We start from the raw sequence: 15935 nt of genomic DNA on the forward strand, positions 1-15935 counted from the left end.
ATACTTTGTAGATTCAAATACTGAATTTGACTCATATTTTTTGGACAGTAGTTATTTCTACTTCGGTATGAACAATCCAATACTGTCACACAGAATCAGACATCAGTCACAGAGATGTTTTACTGCGCAATGAGTACTTTTACTTCTGATAAATTCAGTTTATTTTGCTGATAATACTTTTACTTAAACAGAACTCTGAATACAAGACCTTTACTTGTACTGTGTACTGTGTGACTAACAACATTGCTGTATTGGTACTTTGTGAAAACTTGCTGGCACGAATTACTGTACACTACGACTACGACAGGTCAGTACCTTATGAATGAGCTGCTCGCCGGCCTCAGACGTCGTGACCAGTTTACAGAGAGCCTGCAGAGCTGGAGGAGTCAGACCTGAGGATGTGCAGAAGGTTGATTAGACCTTCATACACACATTTAATACCACAACAAACATGCAGTCTTTTTGCTTTGGTAAAGAATACAAACTAAGTGAAATTTTCACAGCACGCAGCTCACACTTCTGGATCCTGGAGGGACTAAACAGGTTGCTACCCTATCAGGGTGAGTGACCCGGGGGACATTTGAAACAGTGGAAAAGCTGCAGTACCGAGCAGGGACTGCAGAGTGGTGCTGCACTGCTGCAGCCGATCCCCGGGGTCGGAGGTGGGGAAGAAGACTGCCGCAGGGAGACCAGCACCGCTGCCAGAGAAGTCCAGCCGGAAACCCACGGCAGACAGGAGGGCCTGCCAGCCGGGCACCCCGCCCACCTGAGAGAGGACACGTGGACACCGACGTATCAATAATTATAATCCGATCATATTGTACTTTGATCCACACAGAGGCTGACATACAGACCTTGTTCTCGACGCTTTGTTGCGATGTGTACATCGGGTTACACTGACCGCTCTGAATACGCTGCAGAGACTTCTCGACCTGTGGAGGAGGAGGAGGAGGAGGACACAGTTCAACCCGTGTGAATTCATCACTGTGAGATCTTCTCATGAATACTGAGCTGCCATTTAGGACATTTTGGGGATTTCAGTGGCTGGAGGACTCGGCAACATGTTCTGACTGAGGTCTGTTGATAATGAGTCCAATCATGGCAAAAATAAAATAAACCTAAAGCTGATCAGAAACTCGTCTTCAGGTATTAAATGAATTATGATGTGTCTCAACTCAAACATAAAAAGTAACGCCTTTCTCACCAAGTGCAGCAGCACTCTGAGGGCGTCCCTGGCCCTCTCTGGGTACTGCAGGATCTCCACCAGAGCCTGGCTGACCAGCGACATGGGGCTGTTCATCTTCACATCGCTGCCAATGAGCATGTAACCTGAAGGAAGACACACACACACACACACACACACAGATGTCAGACACTTAAAGCAGCAGCGAGAGTTTTGTGGCTGCATCATCTTAATGGTGCAGGTTGGCTCTCAGATGAAACCAGTGAGATGTGGTTGAAAGTTCTGCTCACCGGCCCAGTTGGACGGGTGTGAGAAGTGCTTGCTGCTCTGCAGGGTCTTCATGGCCTCCGTCAGAGCTGAACTGGCTTTGGTCCCGTTGAGAAGGGCCGTGTAGAAGGTGTGTGTGAACAGCTTGGAGGCAGCTATCGGCACCGACCACAGAGAGATGCACACACACTGAACCCCCGCAGCCAAGAAGGCTCGGGTCAGACCCACCACCCCGTCAGCCGTCACCCTGCTGCTGGACTCCGGGTACAACCTGAGGGGACGAGGAGTCAGACGTCAGGGGGTTCGGTCACACCTAACAGGCTGTGTGAAATCTGTGACAGGTTTTACCTCAGAACCACCAGTTTGACGTTCAAGCACAGGTCCAGAATATCAGCGGCGGTGAGGAGGAAGTCATTAAGCGGTGGACTGTCGCACACACTTTCCACTTCACACACACTTTCTCCATCCTCACTTGTTTCGTCAGCTCCTCTGAGTCTCTCCGGGCTGCTGTGACTCTTAAATGAACCCCTGATCTTCCCATCCTGAGCTGCAGTCTCGCCCGAGGCCGTCGCCGCACACGGCGACTTCTCCCTCGCCCCGTCGCCTCCGGCGTGCTCTTGGCTGGGGGCGAGAATCAAAGCGGCGAGCTTCCAGGATATATGAGTCGCAAAGTGGACGCACTCTGCCTGACTCAGAGCTGCTAAAACGCGCTCCTTTGTGGCGTTTGCTCCAGTCAGGGGGTGACACCCCAGCTGCTCCCCCAGCCAAAGAGCTTCCTCCTGGGCAGAAGGTAAGGGGCCCCACAGCCAGCGGTCCATCACAGAGCAGGGCAGGCGAGGAGCTCCAACCACAGCAGCCACTGAACCTCCATCTGAGCAAAGCAAAGGACCACTGCGGCGAGGATGAGGCTGTGGGGCAAACACAGCTTTTTATTAAGGATAAATAATAATACGAATTACTCAAACTTAGACATAAAATCAAACAGCAGCATCACAGAGCACCAATGAGGGGCAGCAGAATATGAAAGGAGAATCAAAACAAAATGCAACAATCCATCATTTCACATTATATTATTACAAATTAATGGGACCAAAACAGTGCGAGGTGACAATTTTAAAAAATATATGATTCACCTACCTTGACTGTCACTCCCAGGCTGCTTAAAGAAGGTACAGAAATGAGACTGAACCTCTCATACAGGTACTCATTAGAGGAGCTGCCTTTGAGCAAGGCAAACGGGATGAGGTACAACTCTCCCTCCAGCACCAACACGAGCTGCCTGTGCCTGCCCACCGGGCCACTGCTGTGCATCAGGCCCTGGAGACGCAACAAGGCACAGAGACTCACTTACAAAAAGCATCAGGATGTGCAGCCTGTTGAAATGAACACAACACGCGCATACACACCCCTTCCATCGGTGCTATGAGTAAGTCATACAGGGCTCGTAGAGGAGGTTTGCTGATGTTACTCGGCCTGCAGTGCGGAGACGACGAGCTGTCCTTCACCGGAGATACTGTGGCGCTGTACAGGCTCGTCATGCTCTGACAGCTTCTGCAAGAGCCATAAACACACACATGACACGTACAACACACACACACACCCACCCTGTCTGAAATCTATAACCTATAAAATATGCGGCTTCAGAAACTGATCTCAGACCTGTTGAAGAGGTTATTTCTGGACACCATGCGGAGGTAGCCTGTAGGGTCGGTGGCTGAGGTCAGTTTGTTGTTCAGCTCCTCAAACTGTTGCTCCAGCAGATCTCCAGCTTCACTTTCTGTCTCACTGCTGGAGCCAACTCTGCAGAGCAGACGGTAACACAGGCACACCGTAATATCACCATACGACACTTAAAATCTAACAGCAGCACAAAACACAAAAGTCAGAAATCAATAAACACCACAGCCACATATAAAGATGGCCGACGTGTCTCCACTTCCTCCCACTGTACAAACATGAAGCCAAAATATCTCTGATACGAGGACTGCCATCTTGTTCTGGTGACATTATTTGGAGCCAGGGGGAGGGGTGTATGAGCTGTACTGCACCCAGCCACCAGGGGGCGTCCACATGTTTCATTTTTGCATACAGTCAATGGTAAAAGCTAGTGGACACACCAGACCAATTAACAAAACCTACTGCATTTAACTGCTTACAAATCAATTTTCATTTCTCATTTGTACAAAGAAGAATTTCTTTTTTCTAGTGTTGCATAAACTCATTCTAAAAGTCAGCAATGCTTTCAGGAAACATTTCAATTTCGAGTACTGAAAGTAATTTTTCTCTTAGAGAGAATGACGACAGTATTTTTACAGCAATCAGTCACTGGACTCAGGACTGATGGCTCTCAGACTTTTCCAATAACAAACACATTACTTTTGATTTAATCCTCAGGCTGCACTTTTCACAGCTCATGGAGGTTTGATTTGTGTTAAAATAGCAGTTTCTGCTGCCTGGATACCCACTGGAAGGTAGTAAAACTCTGCTGTTGGGTTGGAAAACATTTTAATGCCGCATATGTGCAAATACTTTCTGTGCTGTGGATGAGCAGGATCCTCATCACTCACACACACTCACACACACACACACACACACACACACACACACGCAAGCACGCAGTAAACCCACTGCAGTGGTTTTCACAGAGCGTCTGTGTGGGGGAACATTTGCTGACATGACACATGGTAGTGATTTACAAAGTCGTCCAGTTGTGCCAAGCAAGGCCTGAAGTTGTGGGCAGGATAATTGAGAGTCAGGAAATGTAGCAGGAGGGAGCAGCAGAAAAGGAAGATGGATGACATGCAGGATGTGGCTCCTCGGTCTTCTGTTTAATGAATGACGACGTACGGCCTGCTAGCTGCTCAGTGACAAGGCTAACATGCTGGCACAAAGTTCACCACAGTTAGCACCTGTGTTAGCACTGACATTTTCTCTCCTTTTCCTTCCTTTCTTTTGTGTGTGTGTGTGTGTGTGTGTGTGTCCTTCATGACAGAACTGAATCATCTGACAGAGTAAAACAGAAACCTGCTGTAATGGCTGTCCACTCCCAGAGCTTCTCTCGCGTTGCAGATGTGCTGCTCCAGAGACAGCGGACCTCCACCTGCTCCTCCTCCACCACCCTGTGGGCTCCCAGCACCGTCCTGGAACTCCGGCACCTCCACTCCGGCCTCTCCGAGATACACCTCGTTAAACTTCACGATACCTGTGGTGGCATTATAGGAAGAACAGGAATGAGTTCCACCGTGAGGGGGATACTACATGGTGCTGGGGCTGGGACGGGACCTGATGTCAATCTGGTCTTGGAGCTCCAAACTGAGTACGTAGGGCAGATTTTAGGACATATCTTGATTATTAATAAGCTAAAGGTTAAAAGTCTTAAGTTTGGGTTGCAAGTGGATCTTAGAAGCTGCAGTGTTTGTCACAACCCCCCCAGTACAAAAATGTGGGACGGGAACAAACAAGCGATGGGGCTACGAATGTGAACTTCCCTCAAGGGTAGACTGAGAGGAAAGGCCATGTGGTCATTAAGATCTAAAAGTGATTAAAATCCAAAGGTTTGTTCCCTCCGGTCCTCAAAGGTCATGACAAGGCACAGGATTCACTCTGGTTTGTTCAGCTTGCTGCTGATGGCTCCAAAGTCAGGATTTGAATGTTTTGGACCTCTGAAAAAAATCCCACAAACATCAACAGCGCTGGAACTTCAGAGCACAAACTGACTGTAAACTGTAAAATAAAGCCAAACGCTACAGACGCAAGAGGAACGGACTTTAGAGGCGTTAAGAGAAAAACCAGCTGGAAAGAGGAAAACCAGAGCAAAGCTGATGACAGATCAGTGAAACTGGAAGACAAGTTAAAGAAAACAGAGGAAGACCGAGGACTGAAACTGAAACCATAATAAGGTTGTAGATATTTTCATGCCTGGACCTCGTTCCATTAGGTATTCATGTTTTTATTATTATTCAGTGTGTGCATGTTTGAGCTCCCTTTCTGCACCGTCAGGGCATTTTCTAGCTGCTAATGAGGCCTGGCAAACCCAGCTATAAAAATAGCCCATTGTGAAATAAGTCAAACAGAAGGAATTTCTGGTTACACCACTGATCTGTTCTGCTTTTCATGATGGATGCAGCATGTTGAGCTCTCTCAGCCACCGTACTCTCCGACTCTCTGACTCGGATCCCGCGAGTCTGAGGAGGTTAACTGGGAGTCATGAAATATCGTTGCAGTCTAGTTTCTTTAACCTGGTGGAAGGTGAAAGCAGAAGGTGTGGTGGAGAGGACGTGACTGTGTGGTGTGTACCTGCCCCTGGAGATATCAGCCAGCTGTACAGAAAGCCTCCAGCCAGAGAATAGTAGAGGACCACGGCCCTCTGGCTGTTCACCGTCTCCAGGATGTGCTCCACGGTAACTGGGACGTAGGGGTCAGTACTCGCGGAATGCTGACTTCCTCTCTGGCGTTCGACCAGGAGATCGGCAAAGGCGCGTGTTCGTCCTCGTTCCGCTATGGCCAGCGCCTCGTCGTGTCGACCTAACGCAGAACGGAAGACAAATGTGAGAGTCAGGCAGCTGGAGCAGGACATCTGAGAGGACGGAAGGCTTGAAATGGCAGCACTCAACAGGTGAGAACACCTTCTGAAGTGAGGCTCACATTCAAGCAGGAGACAACATGGCAGGAGAGGAGGGTTAACTCACCGAGGCTGACGAGGACCCTCTGGAGGGCCTGGTATGAGCTGGTTTGCAGATCGAACAGAGAGAGCTTGTAATCCGTACTGTGCTGCGTCTCGTGGCGAATTGTCTCAAATAACACGGACGCTCTGTACAGCTGAACCACAGCAAACACACATCACGTTAGTGATGTACTTACACACCTGATAAACACACACACTCAGAGGTGTTCAGTTGGGCTGAGATCTGAAGACCTTTTCACACTCATTTCAGGTTTTTCTTTAAATATGTCACCCGTTTGCCTGTCTGAAAGCGCCTGCCGTTACAAAAGTGACCACTGGGGGGCACTATGAATACACAACAATCAGGATTCTCCATCAAACTGGGAGCTCAGAGCCTGGAAAACTACTCATAAATAGCCACTAGAAAAGACTGGAAAAGACGATGACTTGTGATTATGTTGCCTTTGAAAGTACTGGTGGACCTTCACATGTACCAAGTGGTGGAGGAAGTAATTCGACACATTAAAGTACTATAAAGTGTTCTAATACCCGCATGAAAAATGATCTAAAAGTAAAAGTCCTGAATTCAAAACCTTAAGTATTAACACAGTGTGTTACAACATGTAACTGCTCACAACAAGGTTTGTGGATTTTCCAGGTCACGATTTCTGTGTTCTTAAAATCTGCTTTCCAAAGCAGGAAGCGAGCAGTTCTGTGAGGCGGGCAGCCGATGCCACGCAGCCCCCACACATACCTACTGCAACCAGTAAATCCTGATCCTGGCTTGGCTCTCATCCCTTCTGAAGAAAAGTGAAGATTCTGCACGCACACACACACACACACACACACACCTGGTGTTGCGCCTCCTCCAGGTTTCCTCCGGCCCACAGAGACAAGCCCAGGCGGTGGCGAATCTTGGCTTCATCTTCTCTCCGACCCAACTGCTCCGCCAGGCGCAGACCTGAGGAGGACAGACAGGAGAGCAGATCAGACGCTGGCCCTTTGAAAGCAATTTGATTCTCATGACAACCGCTGAAGCTGCGTTGAAGCGAACTGGAACTGAGCCGACGCCGCTCACGCTCTCTCTCTCTCTCTGGTCCTTTTGTCTTCCTGTTGCCCTGCTTTTAACCACACTGACTCATATCAAAAGTTTTTGTGTCTGCTCTCCAGTTTGTCTCAGATATGTTTCATCCCCCCTGCTGTGCAGGAGCAGGCAGTCGTGGCAGGTTGTAATTAGCTCTCATTAGACTCTCAGACTGAGCAGAAACTCATCAAATATGAAGTTTTGATTTACGCCTCCCTGTCTGGCCCTGTGAAGTTCTCTGTCTGTGTTTCTTTCCAGCGGTTGCGGAGGTTAATTGGAGGCGCTCACACGAACGTTTCTCCGGCTCCGTCCTCACTTCAACTCTGAGTCGAATTCCTCGATGCTTGTTGAGTTAATGATCAATTAAAAAACAGAGGATCTGTGAGTGAAGTGACAAAGCGTCGTTGCGTCTTACAGGCTCGACGGAGCCTGAAGGAGTTCATAAATGAGCCCAGATTTCCATTAAATGCTGTTTCCTTTGTCTCAGTTTGTGTGCACGTTTAAAAGAAGAAACACCAGCACCAGCACAAGTTAACACCTGAGCCAGCGTCACGCTCAGGAATACTTTTCACGCTACTGGATGGTGTCAGGAACACATCAGTGACCCCGTGCAGATCGAGGACTGTGGACCAAATGGAGTCTGCGAGGGGAAGCTAAAACTGTGATGAACTTTTGCCTTGTTGTTGGGTCTCACCTTCCTGCAGGTACATCACGGCCTGAGCGTAGTTTTGCAGTGCGTGGTGTATCCTTCCCAGGCTCCCGTAGGCGAGGGTTTTGGCTGTCAGATCGTTGGTCTGAGCTGCCACACTCAGGTGCTGCTCCTGGAAGACCACAGCCCGCTCGTGGTTTCCGAGAGCCTCGAACGTCAGCCCCAGGTTGCCGTAGGCTCGACACTGGCTCCTCACACATCCCGTCTGCTCTGCTATGTCCAGAGCTCTTTGGTGCCACTGCAACAGCAGATCCTGGTTACTTAAAGGCATAGTTTGAAATATGTGGGGAACTTATTTGGTTTCTGGAGGAGGGTTACATGTGACTGTCATATCGCTGAATATGAGCCCAGGAGGCAGTTAGCTCAGCTTGTTTGGCCTTGTCCAAAGGTAAAAAAAAAAAAAAAAAAAAAAAAAAAAAAAAAGCCAACCAGCCAACCAGCACCTCTAAAGCTCACTAATTAAAGGAACAGTTTGCCCCCAAAAATGAAAATTGATCATCAGTCACCCATCCATACAGCTCATCTGGCACAATCCAGCTCTCTTCAAGATCCCACATGGATTTGAAGATGTTATTTACACCACATTTTCGCATGATGTGCTAAGCTAAGCTAAGCTAAGCTAAGCTAATCGGCTTCTGGCTTGCATCTCTGACTTTCGACAAGAAACTTAATGACTACGCTTTCAGAAAATCCAAACTATTCCTTTAAAGCTCATGCTGTAATATAAATGTACACCAACCTGTAGCGCAGTCTCGTTGTCCGCCATCAGCTGATAAACGCCTCCGAGAGCATCGCTTGCCTCTGCCTCCAGGGATTTATCCTGACAGTGAAAGCAGGATTTACTACATTCCTCTACGCATCAAGTGCTTTTCATCAAAAGAATAAAAGATAATTTGTCAGATTCAGATGAAACGAGAACCTTTAGCAGCTAAAGCCTCACCCCTGCTGTGTGGGCGATGTTCAGCTGGTGCTCCAGGCAGGAGAGCGCCTGCTCATAGTTGCCCAGCTGGCTGTGTAAAGTTCCCAGCTCACAGTAAGCCTGAGCCTTACCCCCACCTTCTCCACCCAGCTCATGGGCCACCACCAGCCGCTTCTCAAAGCACACCAGGGCCTGCTGGAGACAACCCATAGACCTGAAGAGGAGGAGGAGTGAAACCCATATGGGCAAATTAAAGAAAACACAGAGGAAAGCAAACAGGTTCACAATGACAGGACGTTTTGATTCTGTGCTGGAAAAACATTTGTGTATCCTCAAAGGGAAAGAAGAACAGAAGAAACATCTACAAAAGCTGTGTTCATAAACCAGTGGCTCGACTCTCATTTCAGTCTCATTCACACTCCAGAGAGCAGAAACAGACTGCAACAGATGGATAAAGGAAGCCCATCATTAAGCCTTGTTCTCCTGCCAGTGAACATTAGTCTCATATGAGAAGAGGCCAATGTGGGGATACACTCCTGCTTTTTACTTTTATTACTGTAACTGAATTCTGATTATTCATGATTTTCATTATTACTATGACTCTAATATGAAACATGTACACTTGAGGCCAGAAAAGCTCATCTGAGCTTTACACAGCCAAACTAATGAGAACATAAATACATACGCGACATAAATATTAACACAAATGTAAACAAAAGAAACTTAGTGGATGCAATAAACACTAACATATTGACGAGACTAAATGAAAAAATGCACATTAAAAACTTGCCCACACAGCATTTTAACGTGATAAAACCCACGTCTTTCTCCTTGCTTGCTGTAATTGAATAAATAATCCAGTTTCCATGTTCAGCATTAATTATAAAAGGTGTAATATATGCAAATCGTGTGCTACAGTCACAGAAGAAATGCAGAGGAGAGTTGAAAAAAACAAATCAAGTTAGTCTGACATTTTGGAAATTCATTTATTCACTGTCTTAACGGAGTTAGACAAGAGGATCGACAGCACTTTCATGTCTGACAGTAACGCTCACTCAGTGTTCCCAACTTCCCTGATCAGGAAAACATGGACGCCCGCAGCAAACAGATGTTTGTTTGGGAGGTCTCTGAACCTCACGAGCAACTGCTGCAGCCCAGCAGTAGCAGATTTTACATGATTAGCACGCTTAAAAAGAGATGAGAGGCTGGCGAAGACTTCTGTCAGGCACAAATCAACCTAATGGAAGTCGAAACTACAGAGTTATTGAAGTAAAATGAAGGAAAAACTGATGAATGGTAATTCTGCTCAAGTTTTCAACTTTGAATTTGGACTTGATTAACATTTCCAATGCACTTTTGCAACATTAGCTTAGCTTAGCACAAAGACTGGAAACAGCCAGCATGGCTCCATCCAAAGGTAAAAAAAAAAAGCACACTAATCAATATGTTGTATCTCACCTCTTCAATTTGTAAAAATAAGGTAACGTATGGATGATTTTGTGCTGGACTGTACGCACCGAACAAATAGCTATTAAGTGACCTTTGGAGGTGCTGGTACGCTGATTCACGCTAGCTGTTTCCCCTTCTTTCTGGGCTTTATGCTAAGCTAAGCTAAGCTAATCTCCTACTGGTTCTAGTATCATATTTACTGTACAGACAAGAGAGATCTTTTCATCTTCTCATCTAACTCTTGGCAAGAAAGCAAATAAAATCAAACTGCTCTCTGCACTTTCTTCGGCCTACCTGTGTGCATTGCCGAGTCCTCTGTAGGCTTTCTCCTGATCCTGGACATGGTTCAGACTCTGAGCCATCGTCAGGTACTTCTCGTAGTACTGAATAGCCTCCTCGTAGTCTCCCAGAGCGTCATAGCAGTCTGCCAGGTTCCCATAGGCCCTGCCTCTGTCCAGCATGCTCTCAGTTCCACTCAGCTGCTGCAGCATGGCCAACTGCTGCTCAAAATAGCCAATAGCTTCCTCAAACACCCCCATGTTCATTTTGGTGATGCCCATGTTCCCGTGGACCTGCGCCTCCAGCCGGGCATCCTTGAGTCCCTGCGCCAGCCCGAGCTGGGCCTCATAGCACTGGAAGGTTGTAGCATAGTCCCCAAGGGCCATGTGGACTGCTGCCAGGTGGCCAAGGGCGCGGCACTCCCCCTGCTGGTCACCGATATCCTTTCGGACGGTCAGCTCCTGGCTATGGAAGGACAAGGCCGTGTCCAGCTGACGGAGCAGTCTGAAGTGGGAGGTGAAAACGAGAGATAAGAGAAGAAGAAGAAGAAGAAGAAGCAGGGAGGGCAGAAAAATCACACAAAATCTTTGTCCACCTTATTACCTGTGAACTGATCCGAGTGCCGAATAGGCGTCAGCCTCCATCTTCTGATCGCTGACCTTCTGAGCCAGGGTTAACTGCTGCTGGTAGAACCTCACAGCTCCTGGAAGATCTCCCCGACACACACACACATCCCCCAGGTTCCCAAAGGCCCTGAAAACCGCCTGCAGACAAATACGACCACATGGACGCCGATTAACGAACACTTCCTGTGAAAAGGACAAGTTTTTAGCGTTAACTGAGCGGTGGTAGGTGACCTGAGTGTTATCCAAGGCTTGTGCCAGAGAGAGCAGGTATCTCTGACACTCCTCGGCCTTGTTGTACTCCCCCAGTGCCTTGTGGGCCAGGCCGAGGTTACAGTAGGCTTTTGCCTGGGCTAATTTGTCCTGCAGGTCCTTAGCCAAGGCCAGGTCCTGCTCATAATACCTAGGAGAAGAATGAAAAAATGCACAACATGCCTTCATCATTTACACCTCAAAGCTTTATGAGGATACACGCTGCATTTCAGCGCATCTCTTGAACTCTTAACTCAGCTCTTTACTCAAATGGCCACGTCTGTGATTACTTGTCCTTTCACTACAGCATTTCTGATAATCAGATGCTAAAATCACTACAATGTCCCACTCATTTCCACATTAAGTGGATATTCTTGTACAGAGGGTTCCCAAGTGCCTCTCTGATCATTTTCAAGTAGTTTCACTGTAGCATTTTTCAATAATTCATTACTGAAGTCGTACCCAGTATGTACTTTGGCTGATAGAAAAACAGCTGCTGAGTGAAAGTTTGAAATGATTGCCAGCTGGAAGACCAGTAAGGTTGAAAAGGTTTTGAACAAGTAGACGCTATAATGGTTGTGTTTTGTGGGATTAATTTAATCTCAGACCTGACAGCGTCTCTGTACTGTCCGAGGCAGTAGTGAGCGTATCCGAGGTTGTGGCAAACCTTCCCTTCTCCCTCCAGGTCCTGCAGGCCTGGGGCCAGCGTCAGGTACTGCTGGTAGTATGGCAAGGCCTGAGCGTATTCGCCTCTCCAGCTGTGGAAGTTACCCAGGTTTGCTGCAGGAGAGAAGATTCGAAGAGCACATTACATTAGGATTCCTGCTCTTCTGTACCTGACGGATCTCTCTGGTGGTCTAGCTTGCCTAGCGCTCTCGCTTCGCTTTGAGTGTCTCGGAGCTCTCGTGCGATGGTCAGGTGGTGCAGGTAGTGCTGCAGAGCCCGGTCGTGAGCACCCAGCGCCTGGTAGGCCACAGCCAAGTTGCCATGCGTGGAGGCCTGCGATGGACGATCGTTCACCTGTAACACAAAGAGACTTCACTATTCTGTTTTCCGCAGGACCGCCTTCATGGTGCTTGTGAAGAGTGCAGGTATTCACCTCCAGGGAGATCTGTAGTTCTTGGCGGTGGTACCGGACAGCTTGGTCATAGATGCCCAGTGCGTGATGGGCGTTGCCCATGTTGCCATAGGCCCTCCCCTGGGCGGCGTAATCATTCAGCTCCTGGGCGAAGGACAGGTGAGCTTTGTGGAGCTTCAGTGCTGCCTCGTACTCACCCTTCATCTGGTGTATGATGCCTGAGACGGAGGGAGGAAGAGGGAAGGTACACTTTATTTATTCAAGGCTACAAAAATAACATTAATAAGCTGTTAAGCAACATTAAAATGTTCTGAATCAGAGAAAGATTCAAGTCCGACCATGAAATCTCAGCTCGGCTGATTAATTCACACAGCATTGGTTTGATTAGCAGTGAACATCAAACGGAGCTTGTTGTACATGTAGTCATGAACATGAATTCCCAAAACGATGCACCGACATCTAAATATCCAACAAGCGGAAAAAACACATGCGTGTGCATGTGAACACGTATGCGCACACGCTCTTCAGAACCCTGAAAAATGCATGAGCGCAGAGCAGTAAATAATTAAAAAGCTACAATGGGAAAATTCAACAAATCTAATAATATCTGCTGCTACGGCTCTTCAAACTTCTTTAGAGCATTTGCAGAGATCCAGTGGAGAGTCACTCCGTCTCCGTGTCCCGGGAAAAGGAAGCGCAAAACTTTTCTCCCAGCGGCCTTCCCAACCTCTTGTGCGATGCCGTTTCTTCCCTGCTGTCAATAACCCAGTTTACAGAACCGAAGAAGTTGGAGGAGACGACGCAAGTTAAGGAAAAAACTGAGAGAGAAGAGCTCATACACCTGACGGTGTGTGGGGGGTTAACTGCAAGCCTCGTCTTCACTCTGACTGTGATTGTGTTTAGATGCACGCTAATAACCTGATTAGAACCAGACTGAGGCAAAATTGTGATGATTGTGGCTCCCATGCAAACACCTTAACTGGGTTATCTCATTCTAATTAAGGCCCAAATCGGAGCAAACAGAACCAGATTATCACTAAATTACACTTCCTGTCAAATTACAAGCACACCTTTTGAGTCTGATTTCCTCTCTTTGAACCTTGCGTGTGCCACAAAAACGCGCCTGTCTCATATTGTGCCGCTCATGATAACATGTTTGGGGACATAAAAGGAAACGGACGATGATCTGCAGCCTCCCTCAGGTTGTTGCTTCACCTGTCGAGCTGGTGAATCAGATTTTATTTGCTGTGGCTCGTTTGCTGTGAGGTGGAGTTAATCTTGTCATTCATTTGGCTTGTGGTGTAAACGTACTGAGAGACAAAATGGCCTGAAATGTCTCATAAAAGCAGATAAAACTCTCATCTGTGCCAACACTAACTTTGTAAGCGTACCAATAAAATACTGCATTGCATTAAATCTTACGGCTGAGACCATACGGTGAAGACAGAGAGGAGGAGGAGCGACGACACGGGGGATACGAGACCGCAAAGGGGGACCAGATGGAGGAGGTTCCACGTGGCTGTCAGATCGGACCGAGTGGACTGTGGGTCGATTCACAGAGCGTCAACTGTGAGAGTGTGGCTCATCTCCAGCTATGATGTCGCACTGTGGAAAAGTCTGCTGAGCCTCTGCACTTTTCTTATTGTCCTGTTAACTCATAGCAGTCGTGTCTCGTATCAGGAAGTGGCCTGGGCCTCCCTCTCTGTCATCTGTGAAGGACTACTTCAAAATGACCACCTCATTGATCTCAGACATCATACTGACACTCGCTGTCAGGACTCGCTGAGAACGACCGTTTTTAGAAATTTTTCATTTACAGATTGGACCCAAACTCAAAACTGTTTTAAACATGTGGTTAGAGGCTCTGAGTAACACGTGTCACTCCAATTTTCCATATGAAAAACGAAAAGTTGGAATCTGATGAATGAAAAATAAAATTTTAGGAAACTGGATTCGTGCAGAAACAGGAAATAAAACTGACGTTGAATTAAAAGAACACAAGCAGACTGAACAAAAGAATAATAAAACTGGGCACACAAATGGAGCTGATTAAAATAAATGAATAACTTGATTTTTAATTTGCAGGCGAGAAAAAAAAAATCACTCACACTTGAAGCTAACAATCTAAAAGAGTAACGACGCATGTTTGATTCTGTTTCTTCACTGTGGAAAACTGTGGGTGAACGACTTCATTCCTGCTTTTAGAAGCACCAGTTTATGCCGAGGACACGTTGTAGGCACAGTTCATGTGCTCCTGAAGTCAACACACACACTGAGTTTTGGACTCACATAAGCCTGTGCGGGATACGCAGGAGGCAGGTGAGGAGGAGGAGGAGGCTGCTGATAAGGAAACGAAGACCTCGTTCATCGGGTCTCGTGTTAAGAGGATTACAGAGAAGCCTGCAGAGTTGGCTGGAATAGCTGGTTACAGATACACCCCTCCTCTTAAACACTGAAGGCAAAAACACACACTTCTCCAAGGCGTCGGGGTGCCAGCTTTCTGCAGACGCTCGGCAGGGCGGTGGGATTCCCTGACATGGAGGGTGGGGGCGCACCGTGAACAGAGCTGTGAGGATTAGAGGTGAGATGTGATGACGGGGTTTTCAGCTGAGACAGCACAGGGCGGCTGGAGGAGGGGGACCGGAGACCTGAGGCTCGGTCATCGACTGGCCAACCGGGGCCACAAGCATCTCTGGTGTTGTCTTTTCTTAATTTAAAGCTGCTCCAAAGATCTGAATTAAATACGGTGCATAATGTGGAGGCCGGTGAGTGTTGGGACACATTATCACACACATCTGCAGGTTCCTTCAGCTCCATGGGACATTTTAGTCGGTGCATTAATATGAGGGTGCAGTTCAAGCAGAGCTGGAGGACAATTTGAGGCCTTTAAGCCCGGCGTGCTAGACTTTACTGTCGCATTTCAAGCCTTCTGGCCTCCAGCTTCACGGAAAGTCACTCAGCGTAGACCAGGTGGTCCCCGAAGGCGCCGAGCTTAAGGACAAGTCGGAAAGGTAAAATGTTTGCTGAGCGTTCAGAAACGTTTGCATCACACGTGCTGAAATGTACCTGTCGTTTCTCCAGAAAATTAAATTTGAATCGGCAAGCGCAGACGTCTCCTGTTCTCGCTCTGAGATAAAGAAGCTACACGCAGCATAAGAGAAAACACCCATTAAAACTGGTGTTCTGTCATTACCGCAAGAAGAAGATGAAGGAGACTGGTAATTAAGCTTCAAATGGATCACAAACAGCAGTCAACGCCCCACTTCAGATATTTTTAGACTACTGCGAGTAAACGATGTTTTGATCCAAGTTTGACTGAGTTTGATTTAGAGCAACACTGCTTTTACACAGAGAGGAGAGGAAGAAACATGGACGGAGATGTGAGGAGAGGAGGAGAAAACCGAAACGAGAGAGAGGATAAGAGGAGAT

The 15935-nt window shown here is 47.5% G+C and overlaps 1 protein-coding gene across 3 annotated transcripts in view; it reads right to left on the reverse strand.

Annotated features, from left to right (window-relative positions):
* ttc28 (tetratricopeptide repeat domain 28) overlaps positions 1-15935 on the reverse strand; it is a 69070-nt gene that overhangs the window by 4141 nt on the left and 48994 nt on the right. For all 3 annotated transcript variants that reach the window (XM_046374429.1, XM_046374430.1, XM_046374431.1), the window contains 22 exons: positions 12528-12724; positions 12295-12448; positions 12037-12208; positions 11411-11579; positions 11157-11317; positions 10569-11057; positions 8847-9039; positions 8646-8726; positions 7892-8144; positions 6965-7074; positions 6139-6268; positions 5747-5974; positions 4475-4652; positions 3110-3250; positions 2857-3001; positions 2588-2767; positions 1799-2358; positions 1474-1721; positions 1205-1329; positions 855-932; positions 607-766; positions 316-392 (listed from right to left, as the gene is read on the reverse strand). In XM_046374429.1, coding sequence (XP_046230385.1) covers positions 316-392; positions 607-766; positions 855-932; positions 1205-1329; positions 1474-1721; positions 1799-2358; positions 2588-2767; positions 2857-3001; positions 3110-3250; positions 4475-4652; positions 5747-5974; positions 6139-6268; positions 6965-7074; positions 7892-8144; positions 8646-8726; positions 8847-9039; positions 10569-11057; positions 11157-11317; positions 11411-11579; positions 12037-12208; positions 12295-12448; positions 12528-12724 — 4229 coding nt within the window. The remainder of the gene's footprint in view (positions 1-315; positions 393-606; positions 767-854; positions 933-1204; positions 1330-1473; positions 1722-1798; positions 2359-2587; positions 2768-2856; positions 3002-3109; positions 3251-4474; positions 4653-5746; positions 5975-6138; positions 6269-6964; positions 7075-7891; positions 8145-8645; positions 8727-8846; positions 9040-10568; positions 11058-11156; positions 11318-11410; positions 11580-12036; positions 12209-12294; positions 12449-12527; positions 12725-15935) is intronic.

Source organism: Scatophagus argus, chromosome 20 (genome assembly GCF_020382885.2).
Source record: "Scatophagus argus isolate fScaArg1 chromosome 20, fScaArg1.pri, whole genome shotgun sequence".
NCBI lineage: Eukaryota > Metazoa > Chordata > Actinopteri > Scatophagidae > Scatophagus > Scatophagus argus.